The 18682-nt window shown below is 34.1% G+C and overlaps 2 protein-coding genes across 3 annotated transcripts; both read left to right on the forward strand.

Annotated features, from left to right (window-relative positions):
• The first annotated feature begins 984 nt into the window (after nucleotides 1-984).
• On the forward strand, nucleotides 985-7531 carry LOC132630043 (synaptotagmin-3-like). 2 transcript variants are annotated; one of them, XM_060345560.1, is made up of 12 exons: nucleotides 985-1276; nucleotides 2169-2270; nucleotides 2368-2418; nucleotides 2560-2683; nucleotides 2760-2878; nucleotides 3238-3339; nucleotides 3472-3546; nucleotides 4486-4562; nucleotides 5309-5558; nucleotides 6241-6609; nucleotides 6935-7063; nucleotides 7168-7531. In XM_060345560.1, the coding sequence occupies exons 1-12, from the start codon at nucleotides 1166-1168 to the stop codon at nucleotides 7294-7296; spliced, it is 1638 nt and encodes a 545-aa protein (XP_060201543.1). In that variant the 5' UTR covers nucleotides 985-1165; the 3' UTR covers nucleotides 7297-7531. The 2 variants fall into 2 exon arrangements, with proteins under 2 accessions (XP_060201543.1, XP_060201544.1); XM_060345561.1 differs by lacking the exon at nucleotides 985-1276 and having other exon boundaries at nucleotides 2191-2270; nucleotides 2606-2683.
• Nucleotides 7532-14811: 7280 nt separating this feature from the next.
• Nucleotides 14812-18472, forward strand: LOC132630045 (29 kDa ribonucleoprotein A, chloroplastic-like). Its single transcript, XM_060345564.1, has 5 exons — nucleotides 14812-15263; nucleotides 16762-16863; nucleotides 17471-17788; nucleotides 17893-17999; nucleotides 18200-18472. Exons 1-4 carry the CDS (start codon nucleotides 14895-14897, stop codon nucleotides 17956-17958), a joined length of 855 nt encoding a protein of 284 aa, XP_060201547.1. The 5' UTR covers nucleotides 14812-14894; the 3' UTR covers nucleotides 17959-17999; nucleotides 18200-18472.
• Nucleotides 18473-18682: the final 210 nt, after the last annotated feature.

Raw genomic sequence — 18682 nt, forward strand, 5'->3', positions numbered from 1 at the left:
ACAATAACCTTATGGTGGTGTGTATTCTTGATTCAACAAAAGAAAGAAGCCTTCAATCCTAAGATTTGTTGCGGATAATATTAATTAATTTTCCGTCCGAAAAGTTTCATGGGGTTCAGAACATAAGAATCGATTGTATACTCCCAAATAATCTTTTTGAAATAAATGTCATATTCAGAGACTACTAAAAATAAATAGAACAAATTTTTATTCTTTATTTAATTATATTAGAAAAAGATATTTAACCATCTAGAAGTAATAGCGTGATATATTGGCTATTTCTGACAGAGAAATATGGTAGTATACGACAAATGGACTACTCCCTCCGTTTAATTTTATTTGTCTTTTATTTTAAAAATAGATTTTATTTTTATTTATCCACTTTATCATATTAAGAGAAAAATAATTTACTTTTCCTGTTTCACCCTTAGCATTACTTACTCATTCCAAATCATTTTCCAAATTCATTAAGAAATCATACACCAATTAATATGTGTATTATGACAAATATCCACTTTTTTTTTTAAGGGATGTGCAAAGTTCATAGTGGATACAAGTAAAAGTAAACGGAGGAAATAGTAATTTTCCTAGCCGTTGTAAGATGATTTGCGGTGAAGCGTTAAATACTTTTCTATTCTTAATGAGAGATCTCTGGTTGGAGCCTTGAAAATGACATTGCCTTTGATAGAATGCTTTTTACCTCTAAAATGGAATTTTTTGAATTAATCAAATCTCAAAATGAACATCAAATATCGGATGGAAAATCGAAAAAAGAATTTTTTTTTTTGCATGATTATTTATGAAAGACAACAACATTTTCAAATGCTGTTGTCTTTGGGCCCAATTTCAAAATTCTATTTTGTGGTGTTTGTCATGTGCAACAAGAAACTTAAGCACAAGTAGTATTCAATAAAGCCACGTCTTGTATTTTATTGATCTTTTATATGTTGATAATTTCAACGAATCAACGCTTTCAAATCTCAACGTCAATATCAAAGCGCTAGCTTTACAAAAAAGTCTCTTTCGCATTTTTCTCTTTCTTTATAATTTTCAAGGCTGGCATGTTACAATATTATGGAAATCAGAAAATGGATTTTGGTTTGAATGTTCCTTATTAATATTTGGTGAAATGGGGTTCGTTGAATTATGTGAATGATCAAAGAAAATGGGATTTCTTGGAAGTTTATTAGGAATTTTTGGTTTTGGAGTTGGAATTTCTATAGGTTTGGTTGCAGGTTATTTCTTGTTCATATACTTCGAGCCCAGAGATGTTAAGGTACATGCACTTCTTTCAATATTTACATATGTACTATTTCACATTCCAATGAAAAGTTTTTTTTTTTTTTTTTTAAAAAAAACTTTTTTTTCATTTGATCATCATAGGACAGTAACCATGTGATGAAGATTTCAGCTAGAATGACTTTGCTTATCATACTTTCTTGTATTTGTTCTGGTTTCATATGTTGTTGTTGTCTTGAATGATGTTTCACTAGAAATTGGTAGCTTAATTCAATTAGTATCATAGATGAACCTTTGATCATAGCGCGATTCACTATATCTAGAGTAAGTGAATTCAGAATGAGTGGATGTTATCATATGTTCGTCTTTAGTTTTTTTCTTCCTACGTACACATAGTTAGAGTCCAAAGTAATGGGTTCAGTTAAAACTTGTGAGTCTTCTTTTTTATTATAATAGATGGAATCGACTATTTTGCTACATAAAAAATAATCGATACACAGGCCGTAAGAACTGAAATGTGACAATATTTTTTTTGATACATGTAACAGTGATGGCGAAGTTAGGTTGGTTCATTGATAACTTAAATGGTGAAAATAGGGAACAAACAATTTTTTGGGTCATATATGAGTTGTTGAATTCCCTTGATATAAGAGAAAATTTAGTGAAGTGGTAGGGGTTCATAATTCGCTACTTGTGAGTCTCCTTGTGTAAATTTCTGGCTCCGCCACTGAGTTGAACCTACATAACGCTCCCTGAATCCGCCTATATCCAGTATTTTTATGTAAGGTGCAGATAGACATGTTGATATGTTATGTTATAAAATTGAAAGAGATACATCTTGAGCAAATTTCTGCTCCCATATAAGTTTTAACAAATGGAAACCAACTTATTTGAAACTGAACTGAACTTCTCGAACACAAATTCTCCAGGATTATCCAGAAGGTACACCACTTGATGAAATCGAGCCAGACTCGTTAATTGATCTTCTACCTGAACTCCCATTATGGGTGATGAATCCAGACTACGAGCGGGTAAACACTTTCCTTCTCTTGAATTTAAAATTTTTCATTCTAATATCCCAAGTCAAAATCTTATTTAGGTAATGATTTTATTCATATCGCTCTGTAGGTTGACTGGTTCAATGAGTTTATAGCCAATATGTGGCCTTATCTTGACAAGGTAATTCCGAATTCTTCACTTGGTATTTCTGACATATCATTCATATCATCTTTGGAATCTAGTTCTTGTTTGTGCTATGGAAATGGTCTGAAGTATATCAGCATACCTAAATAGTGTAGCCTGATTTTATTTCCTTTACAGGCAATTTGTGGAATTATTAAAAGCACATGCGAACCTATTTTTGCAGAGTATATTGGCAAATATCAGATTAAATCTATTGAGTTTGAGCAACTCACTCTTGGAACAATTCCTCCTAGATTGCATGGTGAGCACCAATTTTCGTCAAGCACATGAAGTGTTGTGACAGGCCATCATCTATAATATCTCAATCAATTTGGCAGGTATTAAAATATATGATTCCAATGAAAAGGAGCTAGTATTTGAGTTTGCGGTCAGATGGGCTGGAAATCCAAATATAGTTGTGGCATTGAAGTTATTATCTCTACAAATCTCGGTACAGGTATGATTAGTTTCCCTTCTGTTCCTCTTATGAAGGATAGATTTACATGATCGTCAAATAACTGTGTTGTGCAATTTGCTTTTGTGTAACTTTTCTGATTTACATCATTTCTTTTGATTGCTTTAATAGAGCTTAATATCCGTGGATGATCTTTTAGGTACAAGGCTATATATGTTGTAGATCATGACAGATAATTGTTTTTAGTGTATCTTACGATTAATTAATTTTCTTCAATAAGACGTGTTTTCAAGAACAATAAAATTAATATAGAGAACGAACTTTTACTGAACTTTTGGGGTGATGTTAATAGTGTAACTCGTAATGAGAAATTTTACCAACGTTTGCTAGATGTATTTCAGTTGCTCGATTTCCAAATGGCTGCTACAGCAAGGGCAGCACTGAAGCCTTTTGTCCCAACCTTCCCGTGCTTTTCAAGCATAATAGTATCATTGATGAAGAAGGTATGTAAGCTTGCAAAATATCTGTGGCTTTCAACGATTTCAATCCTGCTGATGAGTTGAAAATTGCAATGTATAATCTGGTAATTGACTCTGCATAACTTCTCTAACTAAAAATATCAATCATCTATGTAGCCAGAGGTAGACTTTGGGCTAAAAGTAATTGGAGGAGATTTAATGGCAATCCCTGGTTTACACCATTTTGTTCAGGTACACTTCCTCTTTTACATGTGCTTCCTAAGTACTAAGCTCCAACGACTAAGCTTGCATATATATATATATATATATATATATATATATATATATATAGATCAAAGCTTATATGATACTATAATCATTTCTGTGAACTTTCGCCAATTTGATCTGTAAATCCAAGGATTGAATCACAAAGATTATTTCTGTTACCTATGAAGAAATGATTTCTTCCCATCTGTCTAATCCTTGGTGGGTAGAGTTACCTGGTGCCTGTTGTTGGTGGGAGGTAGCAGGTATCACGTGGACTTAGTCGAAGTGCGCGCAAGCTGGCCGGAACACCACTGTTATAACAACAAAGAAACAAAAACCATGTGTGATATGCAGAAGTGAGTTCATTAGCATGCATCAAGGAATTTACTGAACAACTCTTTCAACTTGGCGCTGCCACAAAAAACATCTACAATTTGAGTTAATTATGTTACTCCGACAGCCCAATCCAATACAGTTCCTAAAGAAACTAAATAAGCTGGAAGATATCTGTTCACAATGAGACGTAAATTCACATCGAGTCTTTGATTTTATAGTAAGATAATACCGTACATTATAGAAATGGCTTGAGCGCTTTCCTGGCTGCAGATTAATAATCATAGAAAGTGCACCTTAAAATCTTATAAAAAGAGGTAATTAGCATGATTTATCTGCTTAAGAGGCATTGCTCTCGGATGAGTCTGTTATACCAAGTTTTCCTTTGTAAACATTTAAACATTATGATACCATTGTATCTGAGTTTGGTTGGCCATTGTTGGTTACATACACTCAATAGGTACATAGATCTGAATAAAGTTTGCAGCTATCTCTTCCATTTTAGATATGAACCGTCTATTAACAGACAGGAGTCTTTTATACGTTACCCTTCTCAGTTAATTTTAATTGGCAATATCCGTTTGGTGGCAGGAAACTATAAGCAAGCAAGTCGCCAGGCTTTACCTCTGGCCACAAACACTTGACATACCAATTCTTGACAGTTCAATGTAAGTTGTCCATTAATGATCTGTCCAAATATTGGCAATGGACTAATTCCTGAGAGCCACTTGCACTTTTTATGTCGTGATACTTGTGCATTGTTGTTTGTTGTTTCAATGAATATAAGGATTACAGCCTAACACAATTTCTTAACCTTTGGTTTTCTCAAATGAAATTGTCTTCCTTCTTCTCTTCCTCATTTTTTTTCTCTGTCCATGTGTTTGAAAGAACTATTCATGTACTTTGCCATTCCTTGTGTACTACAAAATTTCAAAATTTGTACTGTTAAAATATGCAACATATATACAAGGGCATCCAAAGGGATTTATAAAGATTTTAGTGTCCTCTAATCATTGCAAATTTTCGGATAGAATTTTTAGATTCTTTCAAGTGGTATTAAAATCAATTTCGGGTAAAATTGATTTCAGCAACTGATTTCTGTCTCTGCCTTTTTAAAACTCTACGCTTCCTCTATGAACTCACCATATTGAGTCACTCTGTGTTGCTTAGACTATTCAAAAATGTCGACAAGTTCGTGTCGGATCCTTCAAAAGTAGTGTATTTTTGAAGGATCCAATATGGGGTACGGCAACATTTTGGAGAGCTTCTAGATTTAGATGAAGTCTCATAAATATATGATGTCTCCCCTATCAGATATCAAAACGCATCCAAAGTGGTTTAACCTTAAGGTATTGGGTTGGTAGCTCAAATTTGTTCATTATTTGCTAACATTAGCCTTTTGTAATTTTAATAGAGGAGCTGTGAAGAAGCCTGTTGGAATACTACATGTGAAGGTTCTGAGAGCACAGAAACTTTTGAACATGGACTTTTTGAGTAAATCAGATCCTTATGTTAAACTCAGCTTAGGTGGGGACAGGCTTCCAGCCAAGAAGACTACTGTAAAGATGAACACTCTAAATCCTGTGTGGGACGAGGATTTCAAATTGACCGTAAAGGATCCCGAGGCTCAAGTTCTGCAGCTGCATCTATATGACTGGGAAAAGGTAAGAATCTTGACTTCTCATGATATTGTGGCATCATCTTGAAGTTTAAAGCTATGGAAATTTTTCGTAGATTTTTTCTGATGGCTAGAATTCTGGTTTCTGATTTTCTGCTGAGAGGGAACTATGTTATGTACACCATCCATATGAAATTTCAAAAGACCCCCATTTACTTGCTTGGAGTTCAAGAGTAAAATGTTTGAATATATGGAATTTGGTACAAAAGCGTTACGATTTTGAAAACTAGAGTAGTTAGAAAGATATGACATCAAATTTTGCGTACTATGAAGAAGTATTAGTTCACATCAGTTTGAATCCTTGGAGGAGTAAAATGCAAAGGGTTATGTTTATTGCCAACTTGGTGTTCAAAATTCACTAAAAAAACTTGAATTAGCTACAAATTCCGTCGCTAAATTGCTTATAGCTAACAAAATTTTATGATAATTCGATCCTTCGTCAAATAGGATTAATGACGGATTTGCTGTTTAGCTATGGAATTTTATCCTGTGCTAATTCCTGTTTTTTCAATAGTGATTACTCGGTTAGCACAAGTACATTTCAAAAAAAGATGTTGCAACTCTGTCCTTAAAAACTCGAATCACTAGAAACGCTTCATCTGTTGATTTTGATTAATTTTCATCAAGAGTAAGAGCCATTGTTTCCTAATTTTCACTTTGTTTCACAGATTGGGGCACATGACAAGTTGGGAATGCAAGTAGTGCCACTGAAAATGCTCAACCCATATGAGAAGAAAGAACTAATTCTTGATTTGGTCCATAGCACAAAACCAAATGACCCTCAGAACAAGAAGCCACGAGGCCAAATTATGTTGGAGATGTCCTTCATTCCTTTCCAAGAAGATAGTGTAAAGTTTAGCGGACCTCTGAGTTTTCACGAAAGAAAGGAGAGTATTTCAAGCCTTTCGGATGACATTTCCTTGCGTGGAGCAGGTTTGCTTTTGGTTACTGTTATCGCTGCAGAAGATGTTGAAGGGAAGCACCATACCAATCCTTATGCAGTGGTTGTTCTTAGAGGAGAAAAAAAGAAAACTAAGGTGATTCTCGCACTCTTATTTACAGTTAACCACAGAGGCGGATTCATAATTTGAACTTAATGGTTCAGCCTTGAAGGTTCTTAGAACTGAACTTCTTGTACTTTTGAAATCATAGGTTTAAAATTTAATATTTGTTGAAACTTGAAGTGATTTTGCACTACATTCGCCTCTTGATGAACGGTTTGAAAGTTATCCAACTTGAGTTATGAGAGTACGGATGGTTTCTTTTTCATTTTCAAGAAGAAACAAGAAAAAAAAGGACTTAATTAACCATCTTATTGAATTGCTTCTGTTGCCTTAACCTTTATTTAACGACGACTTGTAGGCAATGAACAAAACCTGGAATCCGAAATGGGAAGAAGAATTCCAGTTTATGTTGGAAGAGGCTCCATTAAAGGACCTAATCCATATTGAAGTCAAGAGCAAGAAGAGAAGATTTGGTTTTCGGTCTAAGGTAAATGAACCATCATCGACATATCTCTTCAACTAATCATTACTCCAATTGTTGAGTACAAAAATTGATTTTTGTTGCATTTTAATTTCCTTTTTCGTCCGTAGGAGTTGCTTGGCTATGTAGATATCCAATTGATGGATGTGATCTACAATGGGCGTATTAACGAGAAGTACCATCTCATCAATTCTAAAGATGGGATTTTACATGTTGACATCAAATGGAATGTGATCTAACAACTGCAGCCCCCTCTGGATTGTGAATCATCCATTTAGATGTTAATCGCATTGAGCTTAAATGTAGAAGTGGGGATTCATGTAGCTGACCCCATCTTGTTTGGGACCGAGGTGTAGTTGTTGTTGTATTAATCGTATTGATTGTATCTTTGGATGTCCAATTTTTATCTAAAAGCCATGAAAAGAAATGCATACAAACATAACATGCACACAGAGGCATGTTTATTACTTTGTACTTTTTGTCTTCTCTTATTCGGTATACTTGTTGTTGACACCCAATTTTGTCCCTCTTTTATTTAATTTACTCGGGGTTTCTAGATTAACTTGACGAGCTAAATGTTTTATTTTTTTTATAATATTTTATTGCTACTACTAATATCACTACTTTTATTTTTAACATTACAAGTATTACTTTATCACAAATTTTAAATGTTCGTCGTCATTTCATTTTCGGTTTTTGGACTCATTAAATTAATTACAAGACAACACTTTGCAAAATATTTATTTTTACATATTAATTATTTATTGTCTTTACATAATATATATTATACCAGTTATTAAATTAGAAACCTAAAAATAATTAAATAGAAGATGAAGGGTCAACAATTTCAGCCAAATAAATGGCCCAAATCATCAACCCATACTCTAATTAATTCAACCAACATACATTATTCCCTACTCAAAACAAATAATCAGCCCACATTTATCCCCCTACCCAACAGACCAGCCCATATCCTAAACTACCCGGTCCAGCCCAACTATTAACCCGACCCGACCCACTTCATCTATTCATCACCCATACCAAAAGAACCCTAATCCCTTTTCTTTCTTTCCTCTCATCTTCAGCCGCACCCCCTTCTCCCTCATTCCCTCTCTCCTCACGTTCCTACCCACCATCGCCATCTCCACCATTGTCATCTCCATACCTCCCTGTCCCCCACGCCTCTTCTCTCTGCTCCCTCTCTCTCCTCTTCAACGGATTAGTCAACATATATGGCCAAAAACTTTTCTGAGATTTCTGAAAAAAAAGAGAAAACAACTTTAAAGATTCGATTTCGATTTCAAACGGTTCTTGTTTTGGAGCCAAGAATATGGAGTCCGAGAAACCATAGTCACTTAGCCTATAAATACCCACGTTTAATCCCACAAAGGGGAGGGGGAGAACAAAGGAATCCAAACATGGGAAGATCTGGAAACGAAAACCCCCACAAACACAAGTTTTAATCAACAAAGACAGCGAATAATTACTCTATTTTCCTTTCATTTTCTGTTTAAAACTTTAGTTTCTTCAATCGATTTCGAGTTCGTCGTATTCGAGTGTAGATTCGAGACCCGACACCTCAATTCACTGCACCCACAACAGGTAAAATCATTATCCCTGTTTCCATTTTTCGTTGTTCGTTATTGTTAAGATGAGTTCCCCCGTAATATAAAATGTGTTGTTTGCAATTTTGTTGCTTTCCTGTACTTAATATAATTCTGTGAATATGAATGCTTATGTCAAGTACAATGCATTTTTGCTGAAATTGATCTTTGTTTTCCGAGTGTGAAATGTTGGGGCTGAGACTGGATGTTGGAGTTTAGCGTTTGTATTTTGAATTCTGTCCGAAAAACCAGATAGCTGGTCCGTAATTATTTTACCACTTAGTTGTCAACTAAATTTTTAGCTGAATGTTGTGCTTGAATGTGAAGGTATGTCGATGTCATGCGAGTAAACGTTAAGATGAGTTTGGTCTTCCCTTCCACTTTTATCTGATGAGAATTTTATTTTTTGGAGTTGTAACGAATCTATAATACTAACCCTTACCATTCTAAATAGGGATAAAATTATGTATTCATTACATATTAGAAGTCCAGTTAAGCCTACTCTCACCAAAATGATCCTCAAGGGTATTGTACTGTTCAGATTATCAATACAGAATTTGGAGTCTACTAACCTTTAAAGATCGACTAAGGCTAAGTTTCCTTCTTTTTCTAATGCAGCAAATGTAGGCTGCCTTAAGGTCCTTATGTGCATTGTTTAAGGTTTTAAGAATAAGGTTAACAACATGATTAGCTCAAGCTTAAGTGGTCGATAACATAGTTGCTGCTAATATGATTTTTCCAAATCTGTTTTGAAACTTTTTTTAATAACATTCCTTCACCTAACTTTTATTTTAGGTCAAAGTCATGAATTGAGTTAAGTCCATGTTGTCAGGTACTATATTAGGCTTCCATAGCTATGAAACATGCTTCTAAAAGTGTTTTGGTACTTTGCAAATCCTAAGTACATACGTGTGTTTGAAGACTGGATAAATGGTTGAATCTGTGGAGTTTCAGTAGTTTAAAACATGATTTTTGTGACAACCTTATGATATTATGCGTTAAGTTTTGCATTAACGTTGGCCTGGTGTTTCCCTACCCTGCTGTTTCCCCGCATCTCGCTTGGTGAAATGTTGAGTAGCTTACACTGATATAGCTGTCTGCTTTAAGTCTGGATATGACTGATGCCATATGAACCTCTGGTCTTGATTTTGAGCCTGCACTACTATTGTTGTTTAGATTAAATGTGACTAGCTGTTAATAGAATCCCATGTCAGTAGTAAAGGTCTAAGTCATGAATGTTTGCCTCGGTTGATACGGACCAGCGCCAACACAAATCTGCTTAATTCAGAGGCATAGACAGCTGTTGAGTCACCCTAACCAATTTTGGCTATTAACCAATGTGAACTTGCCTAATTTTAACTATTGCAAAATATGCCATGAAAACAAATCTAACTAGCATTGATAGTGAACTAATAAACCATGTCTTGATGTGTCGTTCCTTTATAAAAGCATGACTGCTCTTGTATCCTCTGAAATTTCTGAAACGTGGACAAGGCCTGCACTTCAAAGTGATAACCATGCCACCTGCTTATTCATTTGTTGTGCTAAATTTCTTGCTCAAAATTGCCCACAATGACACTATCTAATACGTGAAACATCAATACATGCCCTGTTAGAAGCATAATAGCGTGATATAGTGCATTCTTAGCTCAACTGGTATGCATTTCTCTGTCAAAGTGGTTTCCCAGTATATTGCACATCCTGGCATGAAAACAGGGGTATTAAAGTGCAAAATAGAGTATAGTATAACATCTTCTAAAATTAAGCTTTGATTTATGTCTTGGCTGCTATATACGGAGCGCATATCTAGGTATACCAGATGTATACAACCCTTATATATTCCCGATATATAAAGATTGGTATATCAGGTATAGTTTGGTATATCAGTCCTCTAAATATTTTTCATATGCATTATGTAATATCTGATATGGGCCAGCTATTGTTTGTCTAACCTCTTTTCTCATTGCTTGTTTAGAAGTCATTAATACATTAATCTTAGCTTTATTTATGGGTTATATGCTAATCCTTTTCTTTTCATTTTTACGCATGACTATCGAACACGAGTCCCTAGGACTCGTCTCCTTCCGCACTTGGCGTTGGGATAAAACCCAACACAACTCCTTTCGAGTCAGCCCCCACATAGTAGCAGCCAATCCGCAGCCAAACAAGGAAATAAAAATCTGGGCCAAAGCCCAATAGGCAAGACAACAACAGCAACATATAAAAATTGCTACTGGGCCGAAGCCCAATAGTGGTCAGAGCCACAGCAGTCCAGAAAATGGGCAGAACCCATTTGATTTCATTTCACTCTCTACTTTGTTTGTACATTTAACTTGTATTGTTTGACTAACCCGTTACTGTGTTTGTTTTCCTAACTTAGATGAAATCTAGTAAAGTTAATGGGTTAGCTTTAGCCGGTAGTTAATTTCACAAATTACATTCTCTTTTGTTTACGTTCTAAACTATTTATAGCATCTATAATACTTATTGGGATAATTGATTTTAAAAATAGCATGATTATATACTTTGAGAATTAAGATTCACTCTTACTATTTTTGAGAAATAAGGAAAACTAACTATTTTCATGGATAACTGTTCTAATTTAGTTACTTTCCCAATACTGGAAATACGTGTTTGTTAAACAATCTTTTCACAGCTTGTATTGAACTAATAAGTCTTCCTATAAAATCTTTAAAGTTTTATTACTATTAATCTTACAATAACTCTTTTAATTTGTTAGTCGACATAACTTATTTTCTCCCATATTTACAAAATGCTACACAATCTTGCACTTTCTCAGTTCATCCGCAACTAAACTTTTTTTATGCAAATCATTATTTTTTACCGGTCTTATTTTAAACAGTGTTCTTATATATCTATCCATAACTTTAACAATATAAGATGTTTTTCTTAAATATGATAAAATACTTCATCTACATTTTTAGCCTAATTAATTAAGTCCGGTCGGTTAACCATTGTTAATGGGTCTTAAAGGATGCCTAATACCTTACCTTTAGACTAATTGAACCCTTACCTAGAATTTTAAGTTTCGCAGACCTTAAACAGAGTTAACTTTAAACATAATTTTAATAAACTTCAGGTGTCCTAATTCACCGTAAATAATTAGGTGGCGACTCCTTAAAACAAACCAAACAAAAACAGGAATCTCCATATATGTCGTACTTCTAATTTAATCCGGTTAAAATGGGGTATGACACTTGTTTATGTATATCATATCAAATTTATCAACTACGCCTCAAATTCAATTAATTGAGGTTGATTATGTGAATCCGATACTTTACATATGTTTATTTAGATTTATTTAATTCCGATACTAAACATCTATTCGGTCAAACTTCTAAAATGTGTTTATTTTGAGAACCATTTCTGTCAAAGTAGCTTTTAGAGAAAATACTTTTGGAGAATGATAGTTTATGTTTGACCAATTTTAAAAGTATTTGATAAACAAATTGTGTTTAGCGAATGTTTCCAAAAATTGCTTATGATTGTCAAATTATGAAAAAGGAATTATTAAGGTTCATTTTGGAATTAATATAGTTTGAACAAAAGAAGGATTTGAAATATTTTTTAAGAAAGCCTTGCAAGTTTTTACTTTTCTATAGTTAAAATGTAAGTTAGAAAATATTTATTAAGGGTTTTAATCAATAAGATACATATAAACAACGAAAAAGGCTTAAATATGTCATCGAACTATCAGAAATGACTCATTTATGCCACTCGTCAATAGTTTGGCTCATTTATGCCATCGACTTTACAAAATGACTCATTTATGTCATCGCCATTACAAAATGGGTTGGATGTTTAATTAATTTGGGATTAAAAATTGACCTCTAATTGGAGGCCACGTGTCATATCTGGCATTGTAAAATCGACGATAATGAAAAATGACATGACATTTTGGTAACGGCGATGACATAAATGAGCCAAACTATTGACGAGTGACATAAATGAATAATTTTTTATAGTTCAATGGCATATTTAAGCCTTTTCCGTATAAGCAAAGCGAAAACAGTAGAAAAACTTGCTTTTGCATTGTCTAAAAGCAAATTTTTACTTTGGCCAAACACAGATTTCAAAAAAAGTAGGACGTATTATTTTTCTTTTCTCGAATAAATGCTTCTAGCTTCTAGCTTTCCAAAAGCTTGGACAAGTAGGCTATAAATAAGAGTAATTTGTTGTTTTAAGGAAGACTGAGGATTCTCTATAACTTTATCCTTACATGGGCCTACATGTTTCTAACCAGAATTAAAATCTTGAAAAACATTGCCCTAAGGCAAGTGCAATAATAATGACGAAGAAATAACGTCCTCTGACCATTTCTTGATTCTGTTTTTGAAAAATACTCACTTCATGAAGTTTCAATTTTTATGGGCGAAACTCGGTGATAATGTCTTGAAGTTTTATTTGTAAATTTTACCCTGATAATGACCAAATCTTTATCCCAATTAGTTGATATCCTCTTACATTCTTTGAGTTATGTTCTTAATCCGTATTGATTCACTTGTGTCTATCTCCATGCAAATGCCAACTAGAGTTAAAAACTTGTGGACAATTTGAGTAATGAAGTTGTGTGAAAGCTGTGTCTCTATGTGGTGCAGTACCAACTACCAACCATAAGTCCTTTATTTGAATCAAGAAAGATATTTGTGGTCCATTTATCCCGTGTTGTCTTTTGGCTTCTTCAAACAGGTTGCAGCTCTGCCCTTGCAAGTGGCAACTGACTTTCCTATCCCATATGGCTATCATTAGTGTGAAACGCTACAAGTTACATAATCTACAACTGGAAACTGTTTTCTTATGTTTGAAATACCAAAAACAAAACAAAAAAAACTACAGACTGGAACCGTTTCATTACATTTAGTTGGAACTTTTTTTTAAAAAAAAAAAAAGCAAGAAAGAAAAAAAGTTGGTCCTAAGAGAGGCCTTTGAACAAATAACAATCCCAAAAAAGTAGTTTCACTTCATTTAAATATTAGTACAATTGCTCAACGTAAGCATTAATTAACTTCTTCGCTTAATAGTTCTGTTAAAATCACATTTATACATACGATTAGTGACCAAAAGAAGCTAGGTAAAATATTTATTGGAACAGGTGTTTATACCAAATCGTGCAAATTTATTAAGTATTATAAAGTTATTTAATGAGATGAGAATGAATGTTAATTAATTATGGTTAAGTGCTCCAGGTCTATGTACAAATTAAACACATGCCATGCATTTATTGACTTGGTGTAAACACCAAGTGCGAATAAGTTTTTTGTGTTTTCGAATCTTCACGAGGTTTTTCTTTTGGACAATTGTTCACCCTTGAATCTTCACGAGGTTTTTCTTTTAGGGAATCTGCTTTCATGTTGCTAACAATCGCATTTAAACTGAACTCTGTGGCTCTTCTTTCTTTTTCGTGAGTAGTGTGATTCTACACATTTTTTTTTGTTTTTTGCATTTGACTGTATGAAATAACTGTTCAAAAAATAACTGTGACATACAAAGCGAGTTTCTCTTCTAGGCAGACAACAATGTAAGTGTCACAACACCACAAAGAAAGTGACGCTTTCGCGTAACATGCTATGATCTCAACAGTGGCAGATCCAGGATTTTGAGTTCGGGGGTGCTGGACCCAGGAATTTTGAGTTCGGGGGTGCTGTATTAACTATTTATATCCGTTTCCTTTATATTTTCTATACAGTTATACACTCCGTGACTGAGTTTAATGGGTGCTGGAGCACCCAAAATTTGCACATGGGTCCGCCACTAGATCTCAACTCTCATACCAGAAACATAAAATTTACAAAAAAACAAGAAGATAACACCCCAATCTAAATACACATATAATATACATACCTATATGTTCATATAATATACATACCTACTTATACAGCTAAAGTGTATAGATAATATATACTTCGGTCATATTTGATAAACTAGATCGCCGCAGAATACCTTTATGTATATTTCCCAACCTAAATTATATCAGGCCTCAAACAAACATGGCCCATGGGCCTAATCCTCTAAAAACTCAAACTTAAAAATATCCATTATTATGGACCCAAAATATCTCTTCAAAACATCACATCTCTTCTACACAAGTAAAAATAAATATCCACATTTGACATTATATATCCCCATATCTACAACACACCTATCTTCCCAATTCTTTCACTTCAAAAAATTAAAAAAAAAAAAAACCTTATCTTGAAAACCCCTTCTCTCCAATGGCTTGTTCATCATCTTCATTTCATTTCCTTAAACTTACACCCCAAACACTCCCTAAACCAACTTCACAAACAGCTTCAATTTCCTTCTTTTCACTTCCACCATCTTCCTTAAACCTTTCTTTATCCACTTCAAGAAACCTTTCTGATTCTTGTTTTCTTCCTAAAGTTACCCTTTCTGATTTTGACCAAATTGAAGAAGAAGTTGATAATAATGAAGGTTTAAGTGATGATGCTCCTATATATGGAAGAGAAGAGAGAAATGACAATCCTGACCTTAAGATATTTGTGGGTAATTTGCCATTTAGTGTTGATAGTGCTGCACTTGCTGGGATTTTTGAGCAAGCTGGTGATGTTGAAATGGTTGAGGTAATATAAAGATTTGTTTTATTTTTTTATTGTGGGGTTTGTTTGTTTTAGTAATTTGAGGTTTTGTTTGGCTATTTTGAGTAACTATGCTTGTGAATTTTGAATGTTTGAGGTCTGTGCAAACCTAAAAGTAGTAAAGATTTAATCTTTTTTGTGGGGTTTGTTTATTTTGGTAATTTGAGGTTTTATTTGGCTATTTTGAGTAACTATGCTTGTGAATTTTGAATGTTTGAGGTCTGTGCAAACCTAAAAGTAGTAAAGATTTAATTTTTTTTGTTGTTTTAGATAATTTTAAGTTTTGTTTGGCTATTTTGAGTAAGTATGCTAGTGAATTTTGAATGTTTAAGGTCTTTCTTAGCCAAAAAGTAGTAAAGATTTAATATTTTTGGTGGGGTTTGTTTGTTTTGGTAATTTGAGGTTTTATTTGGCTATTTTGAGTAACTATGCTTGTGAATTTTGAATGTTTGAGGTCTGTGCAAACCTAAAAGTAGTAAAGATTTAATTATTTTTTTTTGTTGTTTTAGATAATTTTAAGTTTTGTTTGGCTATTTGAGTAAGTATGCTAGTGAATTTTGAATGTTTAAGGTCTTTCTTAGCCAAAAAGTAGTAAAGATTTAATATTTTTGGTGGGGTTTGTTTGTTTTGGTAATTTGAGGTTTTATTTGGCTATTTTGAGTAAGTTTACTTGTGAATTTTGAATGTTTGAGGTATGTGGAAACCTAAAAGTAGTAAAGATTTAATCTTTTTTTGTGGGTTTTAGATAATTTTAAGTTTTGTTTGGCTATGTTAAAGTTAACTACCCTTGTGATTTTTGAGCAAGCTGGAGATGTTGAGATGGTTGAGGTAATATAAAGATTTGTTTTTTGTGGGGTTTGTTTGTTTAGGTAATTTGAGGTTTTATTTGGCTATTTTGAGAGTGACTATGCTTGTGAATTTTGAATGTTTAAGGTCTTTGTTAACCAAGAAGTAGTAAAGATTTAATATTTTTTGTGGGGTTTGTTTGTTTAGGTAAGTTGAGGTTTTGTTTGGGTATTTTGAATAAGTTTACTTGTGAATTTTGAATGTTTGAGGTATGTGCAAATGTAAAAGTAGTCACATTAAAGTGGCTATGTCTGACAGTTTAATCTGTTAGATAAGATGTTCACGCAATTCAACATGTTATCAGAGTACATGAGAGGACATGTTGCATATCTAAGAGTAGTAAGTAAAAGTGTCTTCTCCTAACAACTTAAACTTTAAGATGAGGTTGCTTTCACAATTAGATAAGGTTCTCACGGATAACTTTATTTATGACTAGGGAAGTATGGCCTTAGGTGTTATAGAAGGAAATTGTTTTGCCTTATTGATGTTTTGGTGTACTTGTTAGGTTGTTAAGGATTTGATGGGAAACTAATGAACTTGTTAAGTTGAAATTTTGCTTGGCAATGGTTGAATAACCAATCATGGTTGAGCATTTAAGGTTCTTATCTGATTATCTTATTGTGTGCTAATTTTGCAGGTTATCTATGACAAGCTTACAGGAAGAAGCAGAGGTTTTGGCTTTGTGACAATGTCCTCAAAAGAGGAAGTTGAAGCTGCCTGCCAACAATTTAATGGATATGTAAAGTCTTTTTCTTTGTTATCTTTCTTGGCTATATTATGCTCTAATGCACATGTCCAAATATTCCCAGAAGTTTTAAATTCCTATGGCCTTGGATATCTTAAATTGTTTTTGGAATTCAACTGATGTGTTCAGTTTACAGTTTTTAAAATGATTTAATGGAAGACCAGTACTCCCTTTTAATAATTATTCCCCCTGTCCCAATTTATGTGACACTCTCTTCCTTTTAGTCAGTCCCAAAAAGAATGATATCTTTCTATATTTGGTAACAATAATCTTAAACTTCCCATTTTTCCCTTAATGAAATGATTTATAGCCACGTAAATTTCTATGATTTATCTTAGACTACAAGTTCCAAAAGTCCTCTCTTTCTCCTAAACTCCGTGCCCAGTCAAACACCTTAGCATAAATTGGGACGGAGGGAGTAACATTTTGGCAATTTGCCGCTGAAATTATCTTCAGCTCTCATTCTCAACCATCATTTGTGGAAAACCTAAAACTTCTTGTTGTTAACGATCTCTCTATGCAAAAGTTCTTTTGCGGAAGTTCCTTATCAGTTTAGATTTTGGTTTAGACACTAACCAAATGTTTTGATTCTTTTTGTCAGGAAATTGAGGGGAGGGCACTGAGGGTGAACTCTGGGCCACCACCACCCAAAAGGGAGGGTTCTTTCAGAGACAATTCCTCTTTCGGTGGAGGCAGCAGGGGTGGGGGAAGCATGGACAGCTCCAATAGAGTCTATGTAGGAAACCTTGCATGGGGTGTTGACCAAGAAGCACTCGAGACGTTGTTCAGTGAGCAAGGAAAGGTTGTCGATGCTAAAGTAGTCTATGATAGAGATAGTGGCAGATCAAGGGGCTTTGGATTTGTAACATACAGTTCCGCTGAGGAGGTCAACAGTGCAATTGAAAGCTTGGACGGTGTTGTAAGTCTTTCTTACTCAGCTAAATTATGTATCTTACTTTATGTTCTTACTACTTTATTGATCGTGCTTTTGATTGCTTTTCCATGATAAACTTTATGGTGTAGGACCTAAATGGAAGGGCCATCCGTGTTAGCCCTGCTGAAGCTCGCCCACCCAGACGTCAATTCTGAAGGTTGTAACCAACATCTTTTTGACCGAGAAAAGGCTTGGGGTAAACAACTCGTCTACTCTTTTTAAGAATTCATATCATGAAATGCATCAATCTCTATGTTCAGTTGTCTTGTGATTAGCAACCCAAGTGAATTTGGTATTTATACCTAAAACGTTCATTACTTGGCAGTCTTTGTTATTTTCAAGTTTCAAAAGTGAATATATGATTTGCTTATAAGAATGTAATTATTTGCATGTCAGGGTCCAGGAGATGAAGATAGTTGCAGAAATGATGAGTTAGTAACTCTGCAACATCTATCCTAAACTAGTGCGGACGATTTACTCTCTGCTTGTGGACTAAATAGAGCTCTCAAGTAAATTAGCTTTTCGTAATGTATGTTCTGAAATTGCCTCTGGAAAAAAATTCTGATCCTTGTAATATGCTATATCCATCACTTGTTCACAGACGAGACAACGAAAAAGTTTGATGCTCTTTGAAATATATCTTAGTGAGAAGCATTCTTGTTCTACAAATGAATTAACAGGATTTGTGTTTATCGTGCGTATGCCTCTACCTTGCTCTAAATGTTGAAGTGCAAGGGTTTTCTTGACCGGTTGAGGCAGGAGTCCGTAGCGCTATTCAAGTTTTGCATGTCTAGGTAAGTCCCCAGACTCTCTGCTTTTGGGTGGTGGGGCAGAGCCAAATTTTTTATTAAGGGGGGTCTTAACATATAAGTTTTTTTA

Source organism: Lycium barbarum, chromosome 3, assembly GCF_019175385.1.
Source record: "Lycium barbarum isolate Lr01 chromosome 3, ASM1917538v2, whole genome shotgun sequence".
Taxonomy (NCBI): Eukaryota; Viridiplantae; Streptophyta; class Magnoliopsida; order Solanales; family Solanaceae; genus Lycium; species Lycium barbarum.

Bases quoted from the DNA above. Each gene is read 5' to 3' on its own strand.
- LOC132630043 (XM_060345560.1), top strand. From the start codon at position 1,166: ATGGGATTTCTTGGAAGTTTATTAGGAATTTTTGGTTTTGGAGTTGGA. The intron at 2,419-2,559 runs GTAATTCCGAAT...TTTCCTTTACAG, and splicing joins TGTGGCCTTATCTTGACAAG to GCAATTTGTGGAATTATTAA. The intron at 7,064-7,167 runs GTAAATGAACCA...TTTCGTCCGTAG, and splicing joins GATTTGGTTTTCGGTCTAAG to GAGTTGCTTGGCTATGTAGA.
- LOC132630045 (XM_060345564.1), top strand. From the start codon at position 14,895: ATGGCTTGTTCATCATCTTCATTTCATTTCCTTAAACTTACACCCCAA. The intron at 15,264-16,761 runs GTAATATAAAGA...CTAATTTTGCAG, and splicing joins GTGATGTTGAAATGGTTGAG to GTTATCTATGACAAGCTTAC. The intron at 16,864-17,470 runs GTAAAGTCTTTT...TCTTTTTGTCAG, and splicing joins GCCAACAATTTAATGGATAT to GAAATTGAGGGGAGGGCACT.